Raw genomic sequence first — 23,233 nt, forward strand, 5'->3', positions numbered from 1 at the left:
GTCATATTTGACATATATATATATAATGATCAAGTATTACCTATCGATAGCTTTTATAAACATTTTAAATGCATGGCCATGGGTGGATAGGCCTACAGTGAAGCCTAGAATTTCCAGGTGGGCCACCTTGAGATTTCAGTAAAGGGGCCCCTCTTTTTTTAAGTTTGATATAATGAATCTTTGATGGCTTTTTTCATTGAAGGATATCTGCTCATGTGCATGACTACATCTAAAAACTTTTAGTTATAAACAAGTTTTGAATAATACTAATGTAGAAACTTTTATTATTTATAAATACAATTTTTAATTTTTAATACATGGTAAATGCATACAAGGTTACATTAAGTTTTAGTAAATTATTTTCTTCAGCATGCTGTTATTAAAAATAAACAATTTATACTGAGTGAAAACTTGAAACACAATTTCCTTTATGTACCTATATAAAGTGCAATTATAGGCACAAAAACGTAGTTTTTATTTTATTTTTGGATCACTTGAACAGTTATCTTTTGGGATTTGAGCAAGATACATAGTTGGTTATTGAAATTTAATTATTTATTTTAATTATTAAAAATGATATACTACATAAATTATTTTTCATAAAAAGTACATAGAATTTAACTATTACTTAAAAAGTTTTTGAACCTAATTGTGTTTAGATTTGAATCAAAATTGAATTACTATACAATGAATAGCAAGATTTACATTTTCAAATAATAGATTAATATTATTAACAAAATGAAAAAAAATTATTACAAATATAAATCTATTTGATGTATGATAACATTTAAGCTTAATGATCAGTTATTATTTAACATATAGTAAAATATAATACATGTACATTATAACTAATAATCGAAATTGTTATAATTTCCACCTTGAAGTTCAAAATTTTTTTTTTTTGTGGTCACAAAAAGAAGAACCATAGCATGAAAGGTTTCTCATGTAAATAAACAAATGAATACTACACATTTAGTTCAAAGATCATTAAACTGATCCCTCAAATAAGTTCTAACTGTTCTAGAAAAGGGAACCTTAATTACCCTAGTCTTAGCATTAGGCATCATCGTGTCTAACATTTTCTCTAGATTGGGAACTGTAAGCATAGTAATGTCCTTATCTGAATTGACCTTCTTTTTTTCTTTTTCGGGAGCAGGCTCATCTCCTGACTGCTGGCTGGGCTTTCTTGTACCTAGTATAGGTATATAGTTGGTTGTTTCATCGATTGGGAATGATTCTAAATTATTATCATCCATATGCCTATTCTGTTTAAATTGAGTTAAAAACATGTCTGTCACACGCAGAAACTCGTGAGTAATTCCCCAACCTAAATGTGTTAATGTATTGGAGAGTTTCTCGAAACAATCAATCAGGTTAGAATTAACAGATGCACACTAAAAAAAAATTAAAATTAATATTGGATGAATATTAATAAATAGATGTTATACAGTAATAAATACATAATAAGAATACATACTTTGGTCCCATAAACAGGAATAATCAGTAAAGCTTTAATACTGTCACATTTTTCCAATTCATCTTTGACACAATTAGTGAATCTTATGTTTATCAATTCCAGAACATTGAGTTTTTCTAGACTTCTAATGACAGTAAGAACATCATGTACAAATGTTTCCCGTAAATCACACAAATTTTCTAATCGCAATGATTTCAGATTGACAAATTTTTTTAGTGACACTGCAAAATTCTTTGATAAGCAATTGCAATCACCAATTTCCAAAAATTCAATTTTATCAGTGATAGTCTCGAAAATCTGACAGAAGTCTTTTGGAAATGATTCAATAGAGGTTAATGACTAAATAATGACAGTAAAATAATAACAGTAAATATAATAATTTTCTTTCTTCATATAATATAATATGTAATTGGTTGTTACTAGACTTACAAATTTATTCAATTGTGTTAAATTTTGAAATGATGGCATTGACGTAATTTTTATTCCAGTTAAACCTTTTAGTCTTAACTCTGTGAGATTTGTCATTTGTCCCAAATTAATTAAGTTTAGGAGCATAGGATCGTTGAAGTTTTTTGTCCTTTTTGGTACATGTGGATTTCTAAAAATAAAATAAATTATTAAAACTGTTGAAAAAAATGGATTCTATTTTCTTTATTACTTTATTGAAGTCGCATTAAGTACTTCAATTTGAGGTAATGAGTAAATAATATCTTCAACTACATGGGTAGGACATTTAGACAATTCAATGAATTTTAATTTTTGTGCTCTTTTGATTGCGATAGAAAAACGCGACCAAAAACTTTTGAATTCTTCAACTTGAACAGGTATCAACATACAACTAGTGTCTAATGAACCAGTTCTCTGTTGATCAATAAAGTCTACAAATCTTTCCCAGTCATAGACCATAAAATTTTCTAAGCGTACATTCTGCCACTAAAAATATAAAATAAATTAGCAAAAATACATTGCACGAAATTTTAAAGTTATACTTACTAAGAGGTTATTCATTGCAATTAAATGCCAGGTGGTACATACTCTAGAAGCTGATAAAAGCTCACGTGTGTTCAGATGTTTAAAAATATGCCCCAATGCTTTAACCATGTAATGGACTGATTGCATTGGAGCGAAAGATGTTAACATTTTTCCTCTTAATGAACCATTAATTTCTGAATTCCTGAAAAATGTAATCAAATAAAGAAAAGTATTAAGTTTATAATTATTTTATTGTTCTCATTGTAAGAAAGCATTATTGAACATTTATTTATGTTCTTGGTCAGACACATATAAAGACTACTCTAGCTTTAACTGGCAAACAAAATTAGCCCTCAGAACATGTATGGAACAGTAAGATAATAACAAATAGGGGTTAAAAGGAATATAGGAATGCTTATTTTCTGCTCAAATCTGAAAACAAACACAATCAAATGATTAAAGTAGTAAAAAAACCAACATTTAACATATACTCATTCATACAAATATTTTACTTTTACTTTCACTACATTCCCCCAAAAGGTAGGAAAAATAAAAATATATTGACTTACTCATCCAGATTTTTTTTTTCTTGAATAACCCAAGTCATCAAACTAGATCCTTGTGTCTGTTCCATTTCATAAACACACTGTCCATGAAAACTACCATCAAATATAGTAGTTATGTATACATTTCTTGGACAAATAACTGTATTTATTATATCAGCCACTATCATCACTTTATTCATCAATGTCTTAATGTGTTTCTTTAATTTTAGAAATCAGCGTTCAATCAATAATAAAGGTAGGTGTGCCTAACGCTTGATCAACTTATCGTACAAAAATTGGTTCAACACGTAGTTGTTCCGGTTCAGTAGCACCAATAACCACGGTATGAGAAAACTGTACACATCTATTTCTTTGATAGATAGTAATTATTAGAGTAGATTGTAACAGTGGCGGCTCGAGCTTAGATGTGCAGGTGTGCGCACACCACATAGATTAATATGGATATCAAAAAGTGAAAATGTAAAATAATATTGTATAGTAATTATTTTTAATAAAATATCTGTTAAACTGTATTTATTATATAAAAAAATTTTAATTTAAGAAAACAAAAACCACGACAATTACTATTATACTCCTAAAATGTAATTGAGTTATGTAACAAATATACATTGCATGGTGTGCAGCTCAGTCTGAACACCGTCTGCAGTGCAAAATATGTTTTGTTGTCGAGTGAGTGAATTAGCAATTATATGTGACCATGGTGTGCAGCTCCTACTGCACACTTTTCAGGTGGTCGCACGCAATAGCACGCAATAAACACATGGTGAAAGATATCAACGCATCATGCCGTGTCGTATTGGCTTTAATAAAATAAAATATACTATATCTACCTAATATGTATTATTATTTATTATATTATATATTTTCTAAAACCGTACATCAAAATTAAAAATGCTAATTAATATTTTTCTAATTAAATTTATATTTAGAACTGACTAATTTTGTTTTAAATAATCTATTACAATAGTTGCACTCCACCAACTTTGAGCATCACGAGCTGCTACTGGATAGTAATTCTACATAAAAAATATATTTTTTAATATAATATTTAATATCTAATATAAAATATATTATTTCATTGTTTTTAAAAAATAATGAAAACTACATATAATCACTTACTAAACAGACATAACCAACAATTTTTGAATTAAAATTAAAATTTACACATACAGGATGATGGTTGACCAGACATTGAACACACATTAAAGTAACAGGTTCATTACTATACGGGCACCATATCCCACAAGGTATCTGCATAATAACTTCACCATCTGATGTTGACTACTTATTTTTATCCATTCTCGTATATGGTTTGATTGAGGAAGGATTATGAAGGAAGCATAAGGATAACAACCCCTTAATTTTGCATTACATTTGTGAAACAAAATAATAAAGCAAAAAACTGTTTAAGCATAACAATAAAAAATAAAGCCCATGTTACCATTTTTTATTGGTTGTGTCATTTACATCAATATTCTCAAGTTTTGAAGAAGAAACATTAGGTTCTAATTTAATAGCTGGCCCATCTTCAGATGTATATTCAGGTGTATATGAATTACCTATGTGATAATGTAAAATGTTGAATCTGAATTTAAATTGTACAACAAAACATAAAACAGTATATTTCTCAGCTTAATAAAAAGATAAATACACAGGTACAGGGAGTTCCGCCAAATAGAAAATTATATTACATTAACATTTTGAAAAATGTGAATTATATTTTATTTAAACATTTCATAGAAGACCTTGTGTGCATTTTACAATTTTACAATTGTACAATGAAATTCAATATTATTTGGGATAATGCAAGTAACAATGGGCAATTTCAAGTCATTACCAACTGTTTGAATTAGGTTTATTTTATAATTTATAAGTTTATAGTAAAAGACAAACAAATTTTAATTTTTTTTTTGTGGTATACTAAATTAAAGCTGATTCCCTTATTCATAATTTAAAAATAATAATAACAGTACGTAAAATATATTTACTCATACCTTCTTTAGATCTCAATGTTGGGGAGCTCTTTGCATTTTTTATTTTATTTGAAGACTTGTTGTTTTCAGCATCTGACAATTCATAATCAAATGGTGGCTGCTGTACAGGCGTTTCAAATTTTATAGGTCTAACGCCAAAAAAAGAATCTTCCTAAAAACATATAAGTGTATGAAGAATTGAAAATAATATGAGTAATATTTATCATATTGTAAGTTTATATGATGGTAGTTTGAAAAAATTAAGGATAACTAACTTCATTCATAAACTCAAAATTGAGCACTGACAAGCTTTAAAAAAAATTCTATTCAATTTAATTTAAAGATTTTATTAAATAATAGAAGTAAAATAAACGTTGACATTGAATTGTAAGGTTTTAAATAAAAATGTCTTGTTTTAATAGTTATTACATAAAATAGTCTAAAAATTTCAAACTGTTCAAAATTCTTGAAGTTTAAGATATTTGAGGGTTTTGAGAATACAAGAAAAAACAGGGAAAAATTTAAAAACTAAAAATAATATACCAAGTAAAGCATGCAAATTCAAATTTGTTTTATTAATTAATTAGACTATGGAATAAGTTGCTACATACTATAGACAAAAAATAGATATTTTCACTTTACACATAAACAATTTGTTTTCATTACTTTAGATAATTTAGAATTTGCAACTCTGATCAGTTCTTTTGTTCGGTCATTCATGCCAATTGGTTGTTTTAAAAATGTAAAGTTTTCTATAGTTAGATCTTTATCAGCTGAGATGTCCAATTGTTCCCGAATTTTTCGTAATGATCTAAGTTTTTGGTTACTTGGAGAATAATAGTATACAGCACCACTTCTATCTGTTCCATTAAGAATAGTAGATTTACTCGATTTTCTATAAACTAATTCTCGTCTCCATCCTGGAAATTATTAAACACAAATAATACAAAAATATAGAACATTAATAAAACTTACCATGCTCAAGTGGAAGTTTGTAAATAGCATCACTGATATCAACATTTATTTTTCTACCTCTACGAGGCACCTTTCTAGTTTTAGAAGAGGTAAGGTTGAATGTTGGATTACAAATTTCTAAAAATATTAAAAAGAAACAACTATTTTATAACATTGTTCATACTATGAAACTCGTGCCGGACATAAAATATAATAGGTATTATTAACTTTTATAGCATAAGATACATAAATAAATTAACTCTTACCCTTTTAATTTGAAAATTGAGAATTATAATAGTTCATAATTATAATATATCAAACTAAACAAATATAATCTTAATACTTAATAATGTTTACATTAGTTGATACTTTATAGTACAAAATTACTGATTGTAGTGCATATCTACAAATTATTTGAACCTAACACCTAGTAAATTGTACAGTGTAACAAATGTTTATTCTTAAAAATTCAAGCTACACATTATTCTTATTTTTTAAATATTAAGGTTTAAAAATCATGATTTAAAATTAATAAAAAATAAAATAATTCTTTTTGTGTAAAAAATATGAAGTAAAAATCATTTAATTGCAGTTAAAAATAACATGTTTAAGACTAATCAAAAACCATGTAAAAGTAACTATAATAAATATTATTATTTATTATTTACATAAAATGAGAAATTGATAAAACATGATAAAACATTTTTTCTCTGATACTTTTTATTTTTAAATAATTTAAATAATATATTTATAATATGTCAGTGCAATATTTGATTTTTCTTTCAGACACACCCACAACATAGATCAAACAAATTCTCATAATTTTTTTTTTTTGTTATTTTTGTGTGATATTAGAGTAAAATCACCCATTACAAAAATTATAGAAGATAATATTTTTTAGGGTTTGACGATTCATCTGATAAAAAAAAGTTGCAGTATTAATCTGTTACTCATGATAGTAATACATCTGGATCCAAGACAGGATTTCCCCAATTTTTTCATTAGCGTTTAGGCAGACGAAATCTCTATATTTATTTTATAGTAATAATTTCTGTAACCTATATTATTCATGAATTAGGTATATTTATAAAATATTAAATGTTATTCAGTACTTCATTAGTAGGGCTCGGATTTTGTAGCAAATGCTTCTTTTGAGGGGAGTGTGATAGAAAGATAATTCTTATATATAAATACGTTTTGAATCGTTCTGATTGTAATGAAGTAAAATTTTTTTTGCTTTTTCCCACAAAACCTGCTTTTTATTGCTTTTTCCCCTATTTAGTTCTTTCTTTTTAATTTTACATATTTTTCTTGAAAATTTAACTTATTTCTATGTATATTATACTTGAACTATATTATAATTACCAGAAATTATGAAACTAGTAATAAATGTATGACTGATAAAATAACTATGGTTATTATGCCAAATTTGTTTAGTTTTATCTACAATTATCTATAGTTGCATTAACGACTTAAAAAAAGGGAAAATAATATGAATTATACCTGCATATTTTTATAGCACGTTATTTTAGCACTTTAGTTGACCGGTAAATATCAATCGACAATCAGTGAGGTATAGTGTTCTAAATAATTTCTCTATAATCGTCAAAATGCCAAAAGTTAAAAATGAATATTTAAAAAAATCGTAAGAGAATTCGGTGAAAATGTGCTTGTGGCTGTCTGAAGTATTAAATTTCGTAAATTGTGCGAAGTCAAAATAAATTCGGATAAAAAATATTACGTTCAAGAACATGGGTAGAGAAAACCACAAAGAAACATTAAAAAACTTGAAGCTGCAAAATATAATGCAGTTCAGGCATTCATTCGACAATTTTGTAAGTCTGATTTTAATGCTGACCTATGCCCTGCACTTGTAGCGGCAAATATCCCCCAAAACAAATTTAATAACAAACATTTTCTAACATTTCTTTCAAAATATTGCAATAAAATTATTCCAAATGAATCAACTTTATGAAAAGGATACTTCGATTCTTCCTACAATAATTCGATTTATGCAACGAAAAAAAAAAAAAAAATTAAGATATAAACATTTAGTTATGTACATATTTAAAGTAATTAATTAATTTATGAACTAAAAAATCTGAACTTAGGTTGAACTTTGTTTGAATAATAATCAAGTTTTTTTTTCTAGTTCTTCAAAATTTATCTTTGAACTTACGTTATTCAGAGCCAAACAAATTTCGCTTTTTTTCCAATATAACCAAAAATAAACATCATAACATCCGTATAGTCATTAGGCGTCATAGTAATCGATACAAATTAATACATACAACATGGGAGTTTTGCCGGAACCTTAAATCTAATATCATTACACCCAATATGTCAATACAACCGGTGTCATTATAAACGGTTTCTACTGTAATTGCACATAATATTTAAATGAAATAAAAAGTGCAATTGAAGAATTCAGAGAGAATTCCCAGTGTGTGAATGTTATAAAAGATCATATAAAAGATCAATCTTGTCTACATTACAACAAATTTTGAATTTATACCACATGCAATTACAAAATTAGATAAGATTTATTTTTGTTTCAAGTATTTGCATTTATGTATTAATTTTGATTAGGCGAACCCTTGGCAAAAAGTATAGGTTCTGTTAGAAGCAAAACTTAAGTTGGAGGCAGCTAATGGTCACAGCAGTGAAATTGATTTTAGAGAAGCAAAATTGTGTTTTTTCAAAGAATAGTGGATGAGTAGAACTTCAAAAAATCAATAGTATTCATAATGGCACTGCACTAAACATAATGTGGAAGAGTATGATTTAAATAATTTATATTCTATGAAATATGCACCGATTACATCGGTTGACATGGAAAAGTCTTTGAAATGCATAAAAATATATTATCACCCAATAGAGTGAGTTATAATGTCAGTAACTTGACCAAAATATATATTATGGTCATAAATTCCTTTTTTAATATTTAATTTTATGTGTAATTGAAATTTAATAAACAGCAGTTTAAAGTTATGGCGATATACAATGGGTGTGTGTACAATGAAGAACATACGATAATCAATATGTAAAGAGGTAGCATCAGAACAAATACGTTAGAAATTAGAATATAATACAAATGAAAGTTAATATTTAGAGTGTATTTATATTGAGTATGAATAATTTGGGAAATTTTTCTCAATATAGAAAAATACAGGGAAATTTTGTCCATTTTCCAATAAATATATTATACATTATTGTCACTCACCTGAAGTAGAAGGGACTTTAAAATCCAAAGAATCTAAGGTATTACTTCGTAAATTGTATTTCTTAGGCCTCTTATTACTCTGATTATTCTTAACCACATGAGATTTTGGCGATGATACTATAAATCAATTATAAAAACAATACATACATATATATTAAAACACATTCATCTACGCAAAATGAAATATAAGAACATATAAGTTTAAAAATATAGTCATTACAACTTACTACTTGATTTAGACTGTCTTCTCTTTTTATTAACATGATTATTTTTAACAATTGATGGATCTTTGACATCCATAGGTTCACCTGATTCTTTTATAATTTCCATTTTTAACACTAAACATGATCATAAACAAAAAAATTTGATACAATTTATAATTGGTACACCACATATTTAATTTTAAGTTAAATACAAAAGCTGTTTAAACGTATCATAAACAAAAACCTTACATTTTTTCTTATTCTCAATAATTATCAACAGTTCATCATCATTATCAAATCCAATAAAACGTTGTTCAGGTTTTAAAAGTTTATTGGTTTCCTAAAATATAAACAAACTTAAATTTAAAAAATGTGTTGTTTTTTTGTAGTTTATCATACAATATTGTTATATTACACAATATAATTTTTTTTTTTTTAAGTAATGATATAAGCTAGTCAATAAAGACTAAATTCTAAGTGTGAAATAAAGTTGTTTTTAAATAAAGAAAATACAGAATTAAGCATTTTCTATTTAAATAGGTATTAGATGGGTTAGCTATATTATATAATATAATTGTTTTGCAATATTTATATTAGTTTATAAGATTAGTAAATGTTAAATTCTGGCAAATTGTCTTTAACATTGAAAATAAAATTTAAAATGAGTAATTTGATAGTGTAAGTTATCTATCAAATTATTGCATTGCAATAAAATCAGATAGTTAAAAAATCAGTGTTTCATAGGTAATAAGAGTAAGTATAGTTTTTCCTTAATACATACAATTTTGTTCATTACTTTTAAACCAGTAGATTTCTTCTTCTTTGATTTGTCCATTGTTGATACCTAGAAGAATACAAAATTACCAAAATATTATTAGTTATATTTTTAAGATACAAAACGTAAAAATAATTATTTGAAAATGAAATTGTTGGTGTTAGTAACTAAAATCTATACTTAGTTAAGGCATAAATTATGCTGTCTTGGGGTAAAACATATTTTTAAAAGCTCATACTCTGTACTCAGACAAATTAGTTCAAAAACTTCCATCAATTTGTTATATAAAACCACCTTGAATAGGTATATAAAATTGCAAGAACGTCAAACTTCAAATAGCCATTCACTGTTTTAAATGTTTGCAAGATTCTGGATTTACCATAATTTTCAGCATACACAAAAAATGCATTTTGGACATTTGCAGAAAGAAATTTAAAAATGAGTAATTTGATAGAGGAGTTATCCATCAAATTATTGTATTGCAATATAATCAGATAGTTCAAAAATCAGTGTTTCATAGGTAGTAAGAGTAGGTATAGTTTTTCCTGTTTTTCCTTAATATATACAAATCTGTTCATTACTTTTAAACTAGGAGATTTCTTCTTCTTTGATTTATCCATTGTTGATACCTAGAAGAATACAAAATTACCAAAATATTATAAGTTATTGTTGTAAGATATAAAATGTAAATAATTATTTGAAGATGAAATTGTTGGTGTTAGTAACTAAAACCTATACTTAGTTGAGGCGTAAATTATGCTGTCTCGGGGTAAAACATATTTTTAAAAGCTCATACTCTGTACTCAAACAATTTAGTTCCATCAACTTGTTATGTAAAACCACCCTGAACTTCAAGAAATTTAAAGAATTTTGAAGTTTGTCAGTAATTAATACTCAAAATTAAATACTTCAGTCATCACTATAAACAGTTTAATTAAAATCAAGTTGAATATTAATACCAATATAAATATAAATAGCCACCACTTATAATACCATTTTTTATTTCCAGTATTTCCCGTTAACACTTTATTATTTTTTTAAATTTTAAAATTGTGTTTATGATTTCAGTTTAAAAGTTTGAGTTTGACAAAAAAGTTTGAATTTCGAGTTCATGAAAATTGTAGTTTGACTCATCACAAGACACAAAGTAAATTAGGTATAACTTATCAACTTTGTGATACTCAGCGTAATCGCCAAAAACTTCACATCTCGTTAATAAGACTAGTTTTACTCTTCACATTGATAAAATAGAATATATTTTTAGTATATAGGTAAGATTGTCTTTTGGTTTTTGCTGTCAGTAGGATGTGTCTGCTAATAACCGCAAATCTGCAGTTATCATGTGGACAGATACGTACTCGCTTGTCATACAGAATGTTACCGTGATAGGAAACGCATGATTCACGTGTGATGAACTAGACGGCCAAGTCCAAAGACCGTTATACAAGTGCTTCGAAAGCTACAGTTGCCAGGGAAACTCGGCACCAATCCTATTACATGGATGCGGTGCTCGGTGGACGACAGACAGAGATGTTGTCACGATAACGCTCAAGCAGGATTCGCATCGCAGAGACTGTCCAAGAATCCGATAACAAAATGAGAGAGGAAAACACGAAAATTCTGCGTTCGGCGGGTCGTCGTTGTCAATGCCTTTGTCCGTCAATCGGAAGATATCAACAATATTAACAAATGAATCGCGGGAACCTTCGAACCACGAGAGGGGTAGATAAAAGACAAGTGATAGTGTGGTTGTGGTACGATAGGATGGGTCGTCGTGGGAAGATTGAGGAGTCGACGCTTATAGAGGCACCCGATAATGGAGTAGTGATAAAGAGATGTGAACTAACAGTTCTTTTTGGTCCCCACGCTTTTTGAGGTTATGCAAATTATGGGAAAACTAGCCAATTAAATTTGATTGACCGCCTCAAAGAGCGCGAAACTCAAATTTAAGTTATGCACTCGTGTTTGTGGTGATTTTGGCTATCAAATTTTACAGATCAAAACCATCGAGACAATCGCCTATCGAATTTTTTTAACCATCCAATGATCATACAGTGTTAAACTGTTAACGGTTATGAATTACTATTTAATTATTAATTAAAAAATTCCATTTTCTATATTTGCATACAGTAGTCGGTACTATAAAAATTTTTAATTTTTAAGTTTGTGTTTATAGCTCGTGTATTTAATCATAATTATAATATTTTTTTAATAATATTTAATTATTATAAAAAAGCAATGTCGATCCCGAAGAAAAATTGACCAAATTCCTCTTTCCAATATTTAAAATTGGTTGGTAATACAATACTATTAATGAAAACTATCGACTATCGAGTATTCATTCCATAGTTCTTGAAAAACTAGATGGAAAATAAAATCTACCCAATAAAAAAATCACTCAGTTGTTTTTAAAATTATCGCTAGAAAATCGATAGTCAAAACTAGTTACTTCCGCCCATCACTTTAAGGGAAGTAAACTCACGTATTTCGTTTTTAAGAGAGTGGAATAGTAAAAGTAAAACGTAACCAACGCTCCAGAAATGGGGTTAGGCGCCTTAGTGTTGGCGCCGCGGATGGCCGTAACCACGCCTATTGTCTCCGTGACGAGGCCTAAGTAGGCAGTAGCGTGAGAGGCACAATATTATTTCATGAACTGTCGTGTTGATCGCGTCAATGCTCTATTGTGTAAATTGTCATTTATGTATTCTTAAGTGCTATATCGGGGCATGCTCGATCCTCCCTCGACCTATTTGTTAATGAAAGCTCCTGTAACTTAAATGTGTATCAATTTATAAATGACAATACATTTTAACCGGATGGCTTGATTTACATTTGTCACCTGATTACTTTTTTAAAATACACATAAAATAATAAATTTAGTACGAGTACATTTTTAGTAACTATGATGCGTCTTTTACGTTTTAACTTAAGGTTGGTTAGCTACTCTCCTACTAAATAAGGCGTATGCGTCTGTACAAACAAACAAACATCAATAAATTACAATCATCATACCAGTTGTTATAATGTTATACACATAGGCGGAGATCTTGTAAAATATTAAGGGGGGCTCAAATATTTGATGACAAACAGACCCGTGGGGGCATGGCCCCCACATCCCCAACAAACTAATTTTTAAATTAGATCACTCATCAAAATTTTTCTCGTTGACCGTTATCATAACTTAAATAGTTACAAACATAAAAAAAAAGAATAATTAATAAACGATTTAAATTTAAATATTTCAACATATTTGAACTAAATTATTTATTAAAAATCTAAATCACAATCTCAAAAGAAATGTATTCCCAAGAACATCAAACAATAAGTAAAATATAATTTAGTATAAAATGGTCAATACGGTTAACGATTCATTCAATCGCGATAAACTTTACGATAGGTTTAATACAGCTATAGCGATAGTCCTATAATAGGTATCGCTTCTCGAGAATTAACAAAAATTAGGGAAAAAAATAATATTTTTCCCATCTAAAATAGAATGGTATAATATGTACAATATTAGGTATATAAACACAATATAATATTATTGTGAATGGTGACTTAATTGTTCGGTATGTTACCGTAAATAATAAATTGGTAAATAGTGTGTATGTAATGAACTAGGTACACTTATATAATTGTGGATATAAGAATATAAAATAATGAAAAAAGTTCTGCAAACTGTACAAAATTACGGTATTGTTTGTTTAATATTCTAAGGGGGTCTTTAACTTCAAATCATTTATTTTGGGGGGACTAAGCCCCCGTAATCCCCCCCCCGATCTCCGCCTATGGTTATACACTTCTACAACACTAAAATAATGTGTATAAAAGAAAAAAAGCGGTAAAAGGTAACGAGCTGCTGTATGTTAGATGTCTAGAGAGTCACTGAAATAGATGTGTTAAATTTGAATTCAATATGATATACAATCGTTATATATACAAAAAATTATTCTGAGCGAAGACGTGTCGGAATATAATATTACTAAATTGGTATATTTTATAATATTATTGTAATTTAAAATAGGTAATTTTTTTTTTTACTGTTATTCATTACAAATATCTACTACTTCAGTAATTATTTTTTTTTTTCTGAAAATCGCATTTGAAAATGTCATTTCGTGTATAAAATATGATATAACATATACATACTTTAAAAGTTTCAAGTACCCACGAATGGCACAAATAATAGTACTAAAATCGTTTTCTCTTCAGACTAAATATCTAATTTAAATAAAAAAAACTGTGTTCATATATGTTTGTTTAACTACAAAATAATTTATAAATTTTGTCAATATTTTAACTTAAAAATGTAAATGCTTATAAAAAGAATCTTGGCAACACATTTTTAATAATTTTCAACTAACATAGTAACAATGTGTAAGGGCTTTATTTCTTCGATTTTTAATTTATGATATTTGTGTTTAATTTTTGTTTTTTATTTAATTATTTGGAAAACCTGCTTGAGTGGATGTGATTAAGAAAAAAGGTGGAGGAATGGATGAAGAATTTTAATGTAGTAGTTACTTAATACCTAATAAGTTTCAATCTTATGAATGCATTTATTTATATGTGTAAGTTGTATTTATTAAAATAATTAAATATAGATTATTGTTTTTTTGCCAAAACACTGTTTTATTTTGCAGTTATTATGTTAATAATAAACTATGTGAAATAAATGTATGTCATTTTAAAGTATTTGAGTAGGTGTAAGTAATTTAAATGTACGTATGTACAGCATAAAATAAGGCAATAAAACTTTAAAATGTGAGTCTTTAATATACGTGAAAACTCAATTTCTTATTGATGGTTTGAGGGTATGTAATAAAATAAAATTACTTTAAGCATTTAATTATAAATTTTAATATTTATCGTCTAATGGTTCCGAATCATTACGTTCTTCGGCAGAAAAAATATGAAAGGTCAAAAATAGCCTTATTCGTTCTAACTAGGAAAATTTGCTATAAATTAACAATTATATTCAACCAAGGCATATCAATATTTAAGGAATAGAAACTAATATTTTTTTGTTTAAATCAACTGCAGTTATGTAATAAATATCTATTGATGATTCTGAACATATATTTTAATTAATGAAAATGATAGAAATAAAGCCTTAGTTAGACAAAGCCAAGATATTTTTGAAATTTGCCAAGAAGCAGAAAAAGTATTTCAAACTCATAATGTGTTTTTGCCAAATATTACCAAACATTTTTTATGAAACAAATAAGAATATTTATCAAAAACCAAATATTTTTAAAGAGCTCAAAAATCACTGTCTAAATCAACAACTATCTAATTCTAATCGAGATAAAATAATGTCTCACTATATTAACATATTTAAATTTAAGATTTTATCATGCATCTTCAACAAAAGAAAAAAAATAGTGACTCGGTCAGAAAAAAGTTTACATAACTTATTTTATTTAGAAATGAATAATATGTATCTAGCTCATAATTATATTTTTAACTTTTTTTCAACTATTGACAATTTTTTTTGTAGATAGTAATGATTAATTTTTTGTGACTGAATTTCACATAAGTAAATAAATTACTATTATTATTTATTATTCATTCAAGTTTGAATTATTTATTTATTTAAACTGCACTGTTGACTGTTGAGTATAAATTTAACAATTCAATGATATTATTGACTATAACAACGGTTCTTAACCTGTGGTCCGCAATACTCATGTTGGGGGTCCGCAACAGCCTTAACACCTAACATAAGTCAACATGTGACATGAGTGCATTATTACAATATTTTTGGATTATAATTTATTTTTTTCATTTAAAATTATAAAATATATCTTATATTGTAAGAGATAAATAATCTTATCTTTATTACACCGATGACAATTTGAAATTCGATACAAAAAATTGGAAAGGAGTCGGCGATTCCTAAAATCTTTCAACTGGGGCCCGTGTTCTACAAAAGGTTATGAATAGCTGGACTATAATATACTTATTAATGATACAAATATATATATATATTTTTTTTATCCTTTATTAAACCTTTAAAATAGGGATCTTATTTAAATTTTTTGCTGTTTCTACCTAAGTCCTTCCACCATTAAACATTATCATTTGTCAGAACAGAATAGTAATATGCATTATGTATTACAATTAATTATAATGAATTTATACCATGAACTATTCCTAGAATAACAATTTTCTCTTTGATTGGCTTAAGAGGACGTCACACCCGCATGTGTTGCCTCCGTCTTACAAATGTACAACATAGCAAAAACTATATGCGCGGGACAATTTTTATCTGTCTATGTTTGTAGTAGTGGCTCCAAAATTTCTGAACAAATAGAGTAGAAAATTATCATTGCAACAGCATGCCTATATTTTAGATAACACAAATACAATAAAAGTTATTACCTTCTAAACATTTTGTTTTTTGGTTTTTTTCATTTACTTATAAAAAAATGATTGGATGGCGTAATTAAAAACAAAGCACGATGTTGTACAGATAAAGTTCTTCTTTACATGTTGAGAAAATTTGGTGGTTCTACAAAAAAGAAAAATTGTCTAGCGCAAAACAGTTTTTGCTAGGTTGTACATTTGTAAGACCGAGACAACACATGCGGGTGTGGCGTCCTCTTAATTGGTGGTAAAGAAGTGTTGTAAAAAATACTTTAAAAATTGTTTTTAAATACAGATACAAATACATCCATTTAGGAAGTATTTTAAGAACATTTCAAATAGGTTTAAGAAAAAGAATTTAAGAATAAATACAAGTAATGGCCTGAATTTAAATACTATTTTCGGTGTTCAAGTAGGTAAAAATTAATTATGTAATTAATAAACACAAATTTAAAGTTGTATCGTCAGAAGTAGGTATCTACATCATTAAAACTTTGTACTATCTACCTACTTAATTTTAAAATACTGTTTTAAATACTTGATTTAGAAAGTGGTATTTTAGTACATTTACCCAAATAGATATAAAAGGTGTATGAATAAATGAATTTGTACAAACAAGACAATTCATAAAAATTGTGACACTACGGGCTAAATTATAACTTTTTTTTATTGTACCTATATGTATAATAAAGGCATTTTAAAAAGACTAATATTTCTTTTGTTCTCTGGTGTAATATAGAATAGTCTAATGACCTGATGATGAAAAATTTTATAGAAAAAGATAAAAATTATTCATCTATATTTCAATCAACTGAGGTACCTTTTTAGTTTAAGTAAATTCAATATTTCTATTATTATTATTTACACTTCTTAATAAAAATAAATTCATATAAATACTATATATAATAACCTAACTACATTTTTTGTGTAGAGTTTATGTAGAAATTCTGAATGTAAAATATAAATACAATAATTACCTATCAGTTCAACCATATTTTTTTATTCACTTTTTAAAATAATATATATCATATATAATTTATGAAAAAATTAAATGCTTGATTGAGGCAAATTTTAGATAAAAATTGATGTTAGTAAAAGAAAATATTCTAATAATTTAAAAATCAAAAATAATCTTGTTATATTATCATCTTATAAATGTATGTATCAATAAATATACTTTAAATCATACTTTATAGGTGTATGTGCCATAATTCATATTATAATGCATTTTTATAAAAAAAGTTTAAAACTTCAAAATTTAAATTAAATTACCATTTAGATTCATACAAATACTAAGATTTCTAAAACTTAATAGGGTAGGCAGCAAACCTGGGGGCATATTTAAATGGAGTGAAATTTTTACCACTGTATTCTAGGCGGGCGGATGAAATTTTTTACATCTTATCAATCCACTTTGGTAATACTATATCCAATACAATCAGTCTAGTCGAAGTTGAAGAGCGGACGTCAAGAGACAGTCCCCTCAAAGCAGTTTCCTTTATCAGAGTACCATTATCACAAAGTGGTTATAAAAGTAGTAACACAATACCCAAGTGACCGTCAGAAAAGAAAAACGTATGTACTTAATGAATATAGGTTTTCCTAAATGTAAGTGTATAGAAAGAAAAACGTGGATGGGTAGAATATCTACAATTCCTCCAGACTTAAAAAAAGAACTCTAAGAACAAGTGATGTCTATTGATCTTAAATGTTTGTGTTACTGCTGATTTTTGGTCTGTCTACAAAAAGTAAGATTTTATTTATGAGATCAAATATCAATTATTATTTATTTATTTATACTCAGTAAATACTTCAATTAATATGCTCACATACAGGGTCAATACTTGTCAGGCTGGTACAAAATAATAATATAAATTATGATAATATACATATTGAATATGAATATTTAACGTACAAATAAATGGTTTGTTTATAATTGCTAACCGACAGTTTATTTTTTTTATTAGGAGCTACATTGGAGTCACAGTATATTGGTTTGACCCCATAAGTTTTGAACAAAGGCGAAAGGTCAACATACTGTTTATATTTTGGCAAAAGTTCTACATTGTATATTTTGTGAATATGGAACAATTATAAAATATCTAGAGTTGTCACTGATAATCGTTCCATAAAAATGTTTCGATAAGGGATTTGTAAACTTAATACAATAAATAAATTGAAAATGCTATAATAAAATTGAAATTTACAATTATAGTATAAACATTTTGTATTCAAAGAATTTAAATAAAAATCTATATTTCCCTTGTTATTAATTCTGATTTTTTTTTATAAATAAGTGTTCATACAGAGACATCAGAAACAATAGTTGAAACCTCTAATGATGATGAAATAGACGACATTTTAGCTAATGATCATAAACAAAATCCCAAATATTCTATGTCTGACGTGAGGTCGATGGCGACAATTTCGAAGATTTATGTGATGTCCGACGGGGAGAGCAGTAATCAATCTATCTGACCGATCCAGACAAGACCTCTCAGATTACTGGCAAAACTAACATTTAAAAAAATTTAAAAATTTAAAAATTAAAAAAAAATACAAGTTGTCTAGAATAAAACTCTACGTTTAATTACAAACACGCCTTTCTGTCTCGAACCACACCCTACACAATGATTTAAGACTACTAACAGTAATTTAAACAGCTTCTAAATTCTATAAACGCTACCCCAAATCACTTCACAAACATCCAAACGTTCTTGCAAAAATCTTTCCAACCCAATGTCTGGAAACCTTCCAAAAAAGCTTAAGAGGAAATGGTGCTGCAACCTACTCCTTGAATAACCCTCCATCATAAAAAAAAAAAGCCGGAGTGTTGTCAGTGGGCAACTTCTCCGCTCAAGTCCCTCTGTTATATTTTGTCTTCTTTCTAACCATCTGTTATGCCTATTATACTAAATATTGAATAAGTCAAATACAAATTTAAAACAAAAGACATTAAGTACACCCTCGCAATGAATAAATAGATTATACTTGCAAAATGTTTGTAATCTTTAATTGCATCCCTCAGGCAGGTATGAATAAAAAAATGTGTGTGCCTGATAGCAATTAAAATAATAAAATAATGACTAAGGCCTGTCAGCCATAATAATAGTTTGTACAATAATGGTTAACTAATACTCACAGCCCACAAGTGCAACTCAACAAACACAATTACAACAAGTTGCCAAAACGGGAACGCTGATGAGTTGATACCACCGTCTCGATCTACACAGACATCAAAAACACAATCTCAGGTAAATTGACTAACCTAGAATGGGGAAAAACTGTTAACAAACAATAAGACACACACAAATATTACCAAGCATGAGATTATAGTGATACACAATTTTAAACAGAAAACGTGGTTTTTTTACTGACAGCAACATACAAAACCAAAAAAAAAAATCTTACCGATTGAAAAAACATGGATGAGTGGTGACTGGTGAGAAGAAAAGTTCTCCGGATTCAAATATAACCGACAAGCAATTCACTAGTAAATGAAAATGCAGTGCCACTATAATGTAAACTTAAGCTTCAAACATATTGAGCTTTAGGTCATACTGACGCAGTGAATTAAAATGAAGTTAACAAAAATATAGAAAATACATTATATTATAATGTACACAAATTGTTGGTCGCCGGTGGGCAAAATACACAACCATAGACATATAAACAACAAGATAGCCAACTGTACAGCAAAAAGGACCAAAAATGATAACTGTCATCAGTGAAACGCACTGTTACCAACATAAACATAAACCGCAGGTACAAAACTACAACATGCAAAGGACATATTAACAAATATTGTGCCCTATTATCACTATTATCATACATAAAAATGATCTGGATTTCTTGGTTTTAAAAGATAATTACAAAAAGACAAAATATTTTTTTTCTTTCATTTAAACTCACATTTAAAATATTTACCATTTATTGATAATATTGAATATTTCAACTAAACTTTTGGAATTTTTAAAAATATTTGGGAAGCTCTAAAATGTTTTGTTATGTAATTTAGTCTACTTGATTTAGGTTAGTTAATTTTATATTACCTATTATTGACAAATGCCTGGGGTAAATGGAATGAACATATTTTGCTACATATCTTCACTTACAAGATGTTTGTTTTACAAGTTTAAGTTATTACAACATATAGGTATTCTCAAAAAATGGTTTATTTTGTATTAACACAATTTATTCTATCATATGGAATTGTAGTTTGGGGGTGGACAGATGGTATGAATAAATAATGCACGCACAACTAAGAAGCCTCTGTACATTTTTAATAAAAATTAAATTCACTGCTTTTTTACTAAACAAATATTTTGGAACTGTTCATATAAATGGTTTTATTGAAAAAATATATTTTTTCAAATGATCAAAATGGACATCAGCAGTTCTGAAATTCAACATAGTTGTAGGTAACACAAGGTCAACAAAAAAATTCAATTCAATGAAGATTAGAACTGTATTCAGACAAAAAGGTATAATTTGTGTTGGATCTACATTTTTCAGAAAATGTAATATTAATTAAAATCTAAAAACACTTAATAAAAAACAATTAAATAATTATATTCACTCAATGGATCTTAATAATATTGTGTTATAAATATTAGGGGTAACCTATATATCTAACTAAGTACCTACATATTATTATTTATTAGTGACTGTATCTATTACTGTATATTGTATTTTGTTTGTTATTTTTCTTTGATAACTTATTATGAAATTTTAATTAATTATTAGCTGGTATTTCTTAATTACATATACTTTAAATTTAACCTTACTATCCCCTACCAAAAGCTGCGCTTATTGTGGATGTGTTGTTAATCTTATGTTGTTATATTGACAAAATAGAGAAAATATAAATATATACAATAATTAGAGACAAGACTTACCAGCCACGTGAGCGGTGATGATCACGAATGCGCTGATTTCCAGATTGCGTACCTATACTTGAGTGAGCAATCACAACAGCAATGACCTATATATTAACACAGATATTTACAGGTCGACGTCGGCAGCGACAGCGTATGAGTGAGTGAGTACACATCGTCGATGATAATACAATTTATAGATGAGTCAAAATATATAGTCGTAACGTCCACGGTTAAAGGGGGCGATCGACAGCACTTCCAATCAAACATAATATTATTATAATAATATGATATTACTTTGTGGCATCCGCGAACTAAACTTGTTTCGCCTCCCAACGATCGCACGCGGCGGACAGCGGCACAATGGTGAGCACGCGATGTGATCGGCGAAATTACAAAACGAGAGGGACAACTTTTAACGCCCGCTCTACGGGTTACGAATAACACGCGGCGACCAATAATTATCGCACAACGACATGCACTCATGGTGATCGACGGGACAATAAACGATATCGTGAACGACGCAAACTTTGACGGTACGCGTCGCGCGAAACACGAGGTTTTACTTCGATCGATCATGACGCGCGACACACGTTCTCTGAAGGCGGAAAAGCGACAATATGACCTAAGCGCGGCGCACGGCACTGCGGCGTAACCGTCTACCGTCACGACAAGACTAGCCCGCGAGAGGCGACGGCTTACCGGTTAGGGGATAAAAGTTGTGACACATTCTTCGTTCGTTATTGCGCTTGCGTTACATCAATATTGGATAGTAGAATAGAAATATAGGATAGGCGATGGACATGGGTCGTCACTATGTTGTTTCGATCATGAGTTATGGTTAAATATAATTACATACCTAAATATGAATAAATTTAGCCATGGTTTCTATCATAGTTCGATACCCTCAAGGCCGTAGCCGGGGGGGGGGGGGTTCTAAGGGATGTAATTATTTGGGCCCGGAAATTCATGAATTTTGAATGTTTTTACTGTACACCAAAAAGTTGCTTGATCAGCTACACATTTAATTTATAATTTTAAATTGTATTTTACTGCATAATTAATAATTATGCTGTTTTTATTTTTATTATGATATTTCATGAAAATGTCGAACTGAGTATGTATAAAAATATATTTGTTGGCAGTAAAATTATGTGTATATGAAAATGTAATAATAAAAACGTCATCAATATAAAATAAAACCTGTTTAGAATTAGGCAGTACAATAATATTATGCAACTATTACATCCCGATCAGGTTAAACGTTACCTATATTCCCGAATATGCCACCAGATCCGTAGAAATATTATGTTTATTACTCGTAATAGAAACATTCAGTAACACCAAGTATTAATAATAAGTATTATGATTCGATGAATTATTTTATAATTTATTACTCCAAAATCTTAAAATAACAATAATAATATATTATCAACGGCGGCCACGACGCAGCAACCCACGGCGTACGTGTTTACGCAAATGGCGTAGGTATACGGCACGGCGAACAATAATACGGTTGTATTAGTACGTCGACAGAAACTGCCAAAATCGCAACCAATGTATACAACACAACGATTTCGGCACAGAACATTTAGTGTCCACAGAACAGAAAAAACGGATACAAACGATACAATCAGAACCAGAGCGATTTAACACATGGTATTACGCCAAAAGTACAGAGACAACAACAGACGTTGTACACTAGCATAGGTACAACGATCGAACGGCGTAAGACTATTAGACGGGCGCACGAAAAAGCGGGGTGGACGGGTCGTGGCAGATAAAGGTCGCAAATTATCGCGATAACATTACTTGATCAGAAATAGCTTGGTGACCTATATTCC

General features: G+C 28.4%; 1 protein-coding gene across 6 annotated transcripts; it reads right to left on the reverse strand.

Annotated features, from left to right (window-relative positions):
• Positions 1-298: 298 nt before the first annotated feature.
• On the reverse strand, positions 299-22,494 carry LOC111034968. 6 transcript variants are annotated; one of them, XM_022316430.1, is made up of 16 exons: positions 21,411-22,494; positions 19,655-19,737; positions 10,725-10,772; positions 10,150-10,212; positions 9,618-9,708; positions 9,393-9,503; positions 9,166-9,282; positions 5,964-6,080; positions 5,655-5,908; positions 5,010-5,160; positions 4,457-4,574; positions 2,471-2,651; positions 2,136-2,410; positions 1,907-2,075; positions 1,478-1,816; positions 299-1,394 (listed from the first exon to the last, which is right to left on the reverse strand). In XM_022316430.1, exons 3-16 carry the CDS (start codon positions 10,761-10,763, stop codon positions 978-980), a joined length of 2,442 nt encoding a protein of 813 aa, XP_022172122.1. In that variant the 5' UTR covers positions 10,764-10,772; positions 19,655-19,737; positions 21,411-22,494; the 3' UTR covers positions 299-977. The 6 variants fall into 6 exon arrangements, with proteins under 6 accessions (XP_022172122.1, XP_022172121.1, XP_022172120.1 ...); XM_022316429.1 differs by having other exon boundaries at positions 19,655-19,780; XM_022316428.1 differs by lacking the exon at positions 21,411-22,494 and adding an exon at positions 19,924-20,119 and having other exon boundaries at positions 19,655-19,780.
• Between the last annotated feature and the right edge of the window lie 739 nt (positions 22,495-23,233).

Source organism: Myzus persicae, unplaced genomic scaffold (assembly GCF_001856785.1).
Source record: "Myzus persicae strain clone G006 unplaced genomic scaffold, MPER_G0061.0, whole genome shotgun sequence".
Taxonomy (NCBI): domain Eukaryota; kingdom Metazoa; phylum Arthropoda; class Insecta; order Hemiptera; family Aphididae; genus Myzus; species Myzus persicae.

Bases quoted from the DNA above. Each gene is read 5' to 3' on its own strand.
- LOC111034968 (XM_022316427.1), bottom strand. From the start codon at position 10,763: ATGGATAAATCAAAGAAGAAGAAATCTCCTAGTTTAAAA. The intron at 6,081-9,165 runs GTGAGTGACAAT...TAATATTTTTAG, and splicing joins TAAAGTCCCTTCTACTTCAG to AAATTTGTAATCCAACATTC. The intron at 5,909-5,963 runs GTAAGTTTTATT...AATAATTTCCAG, and splicing joins CAAACTTCCACTTGAGCATG to GATGGAGACGAGAATTAGTT.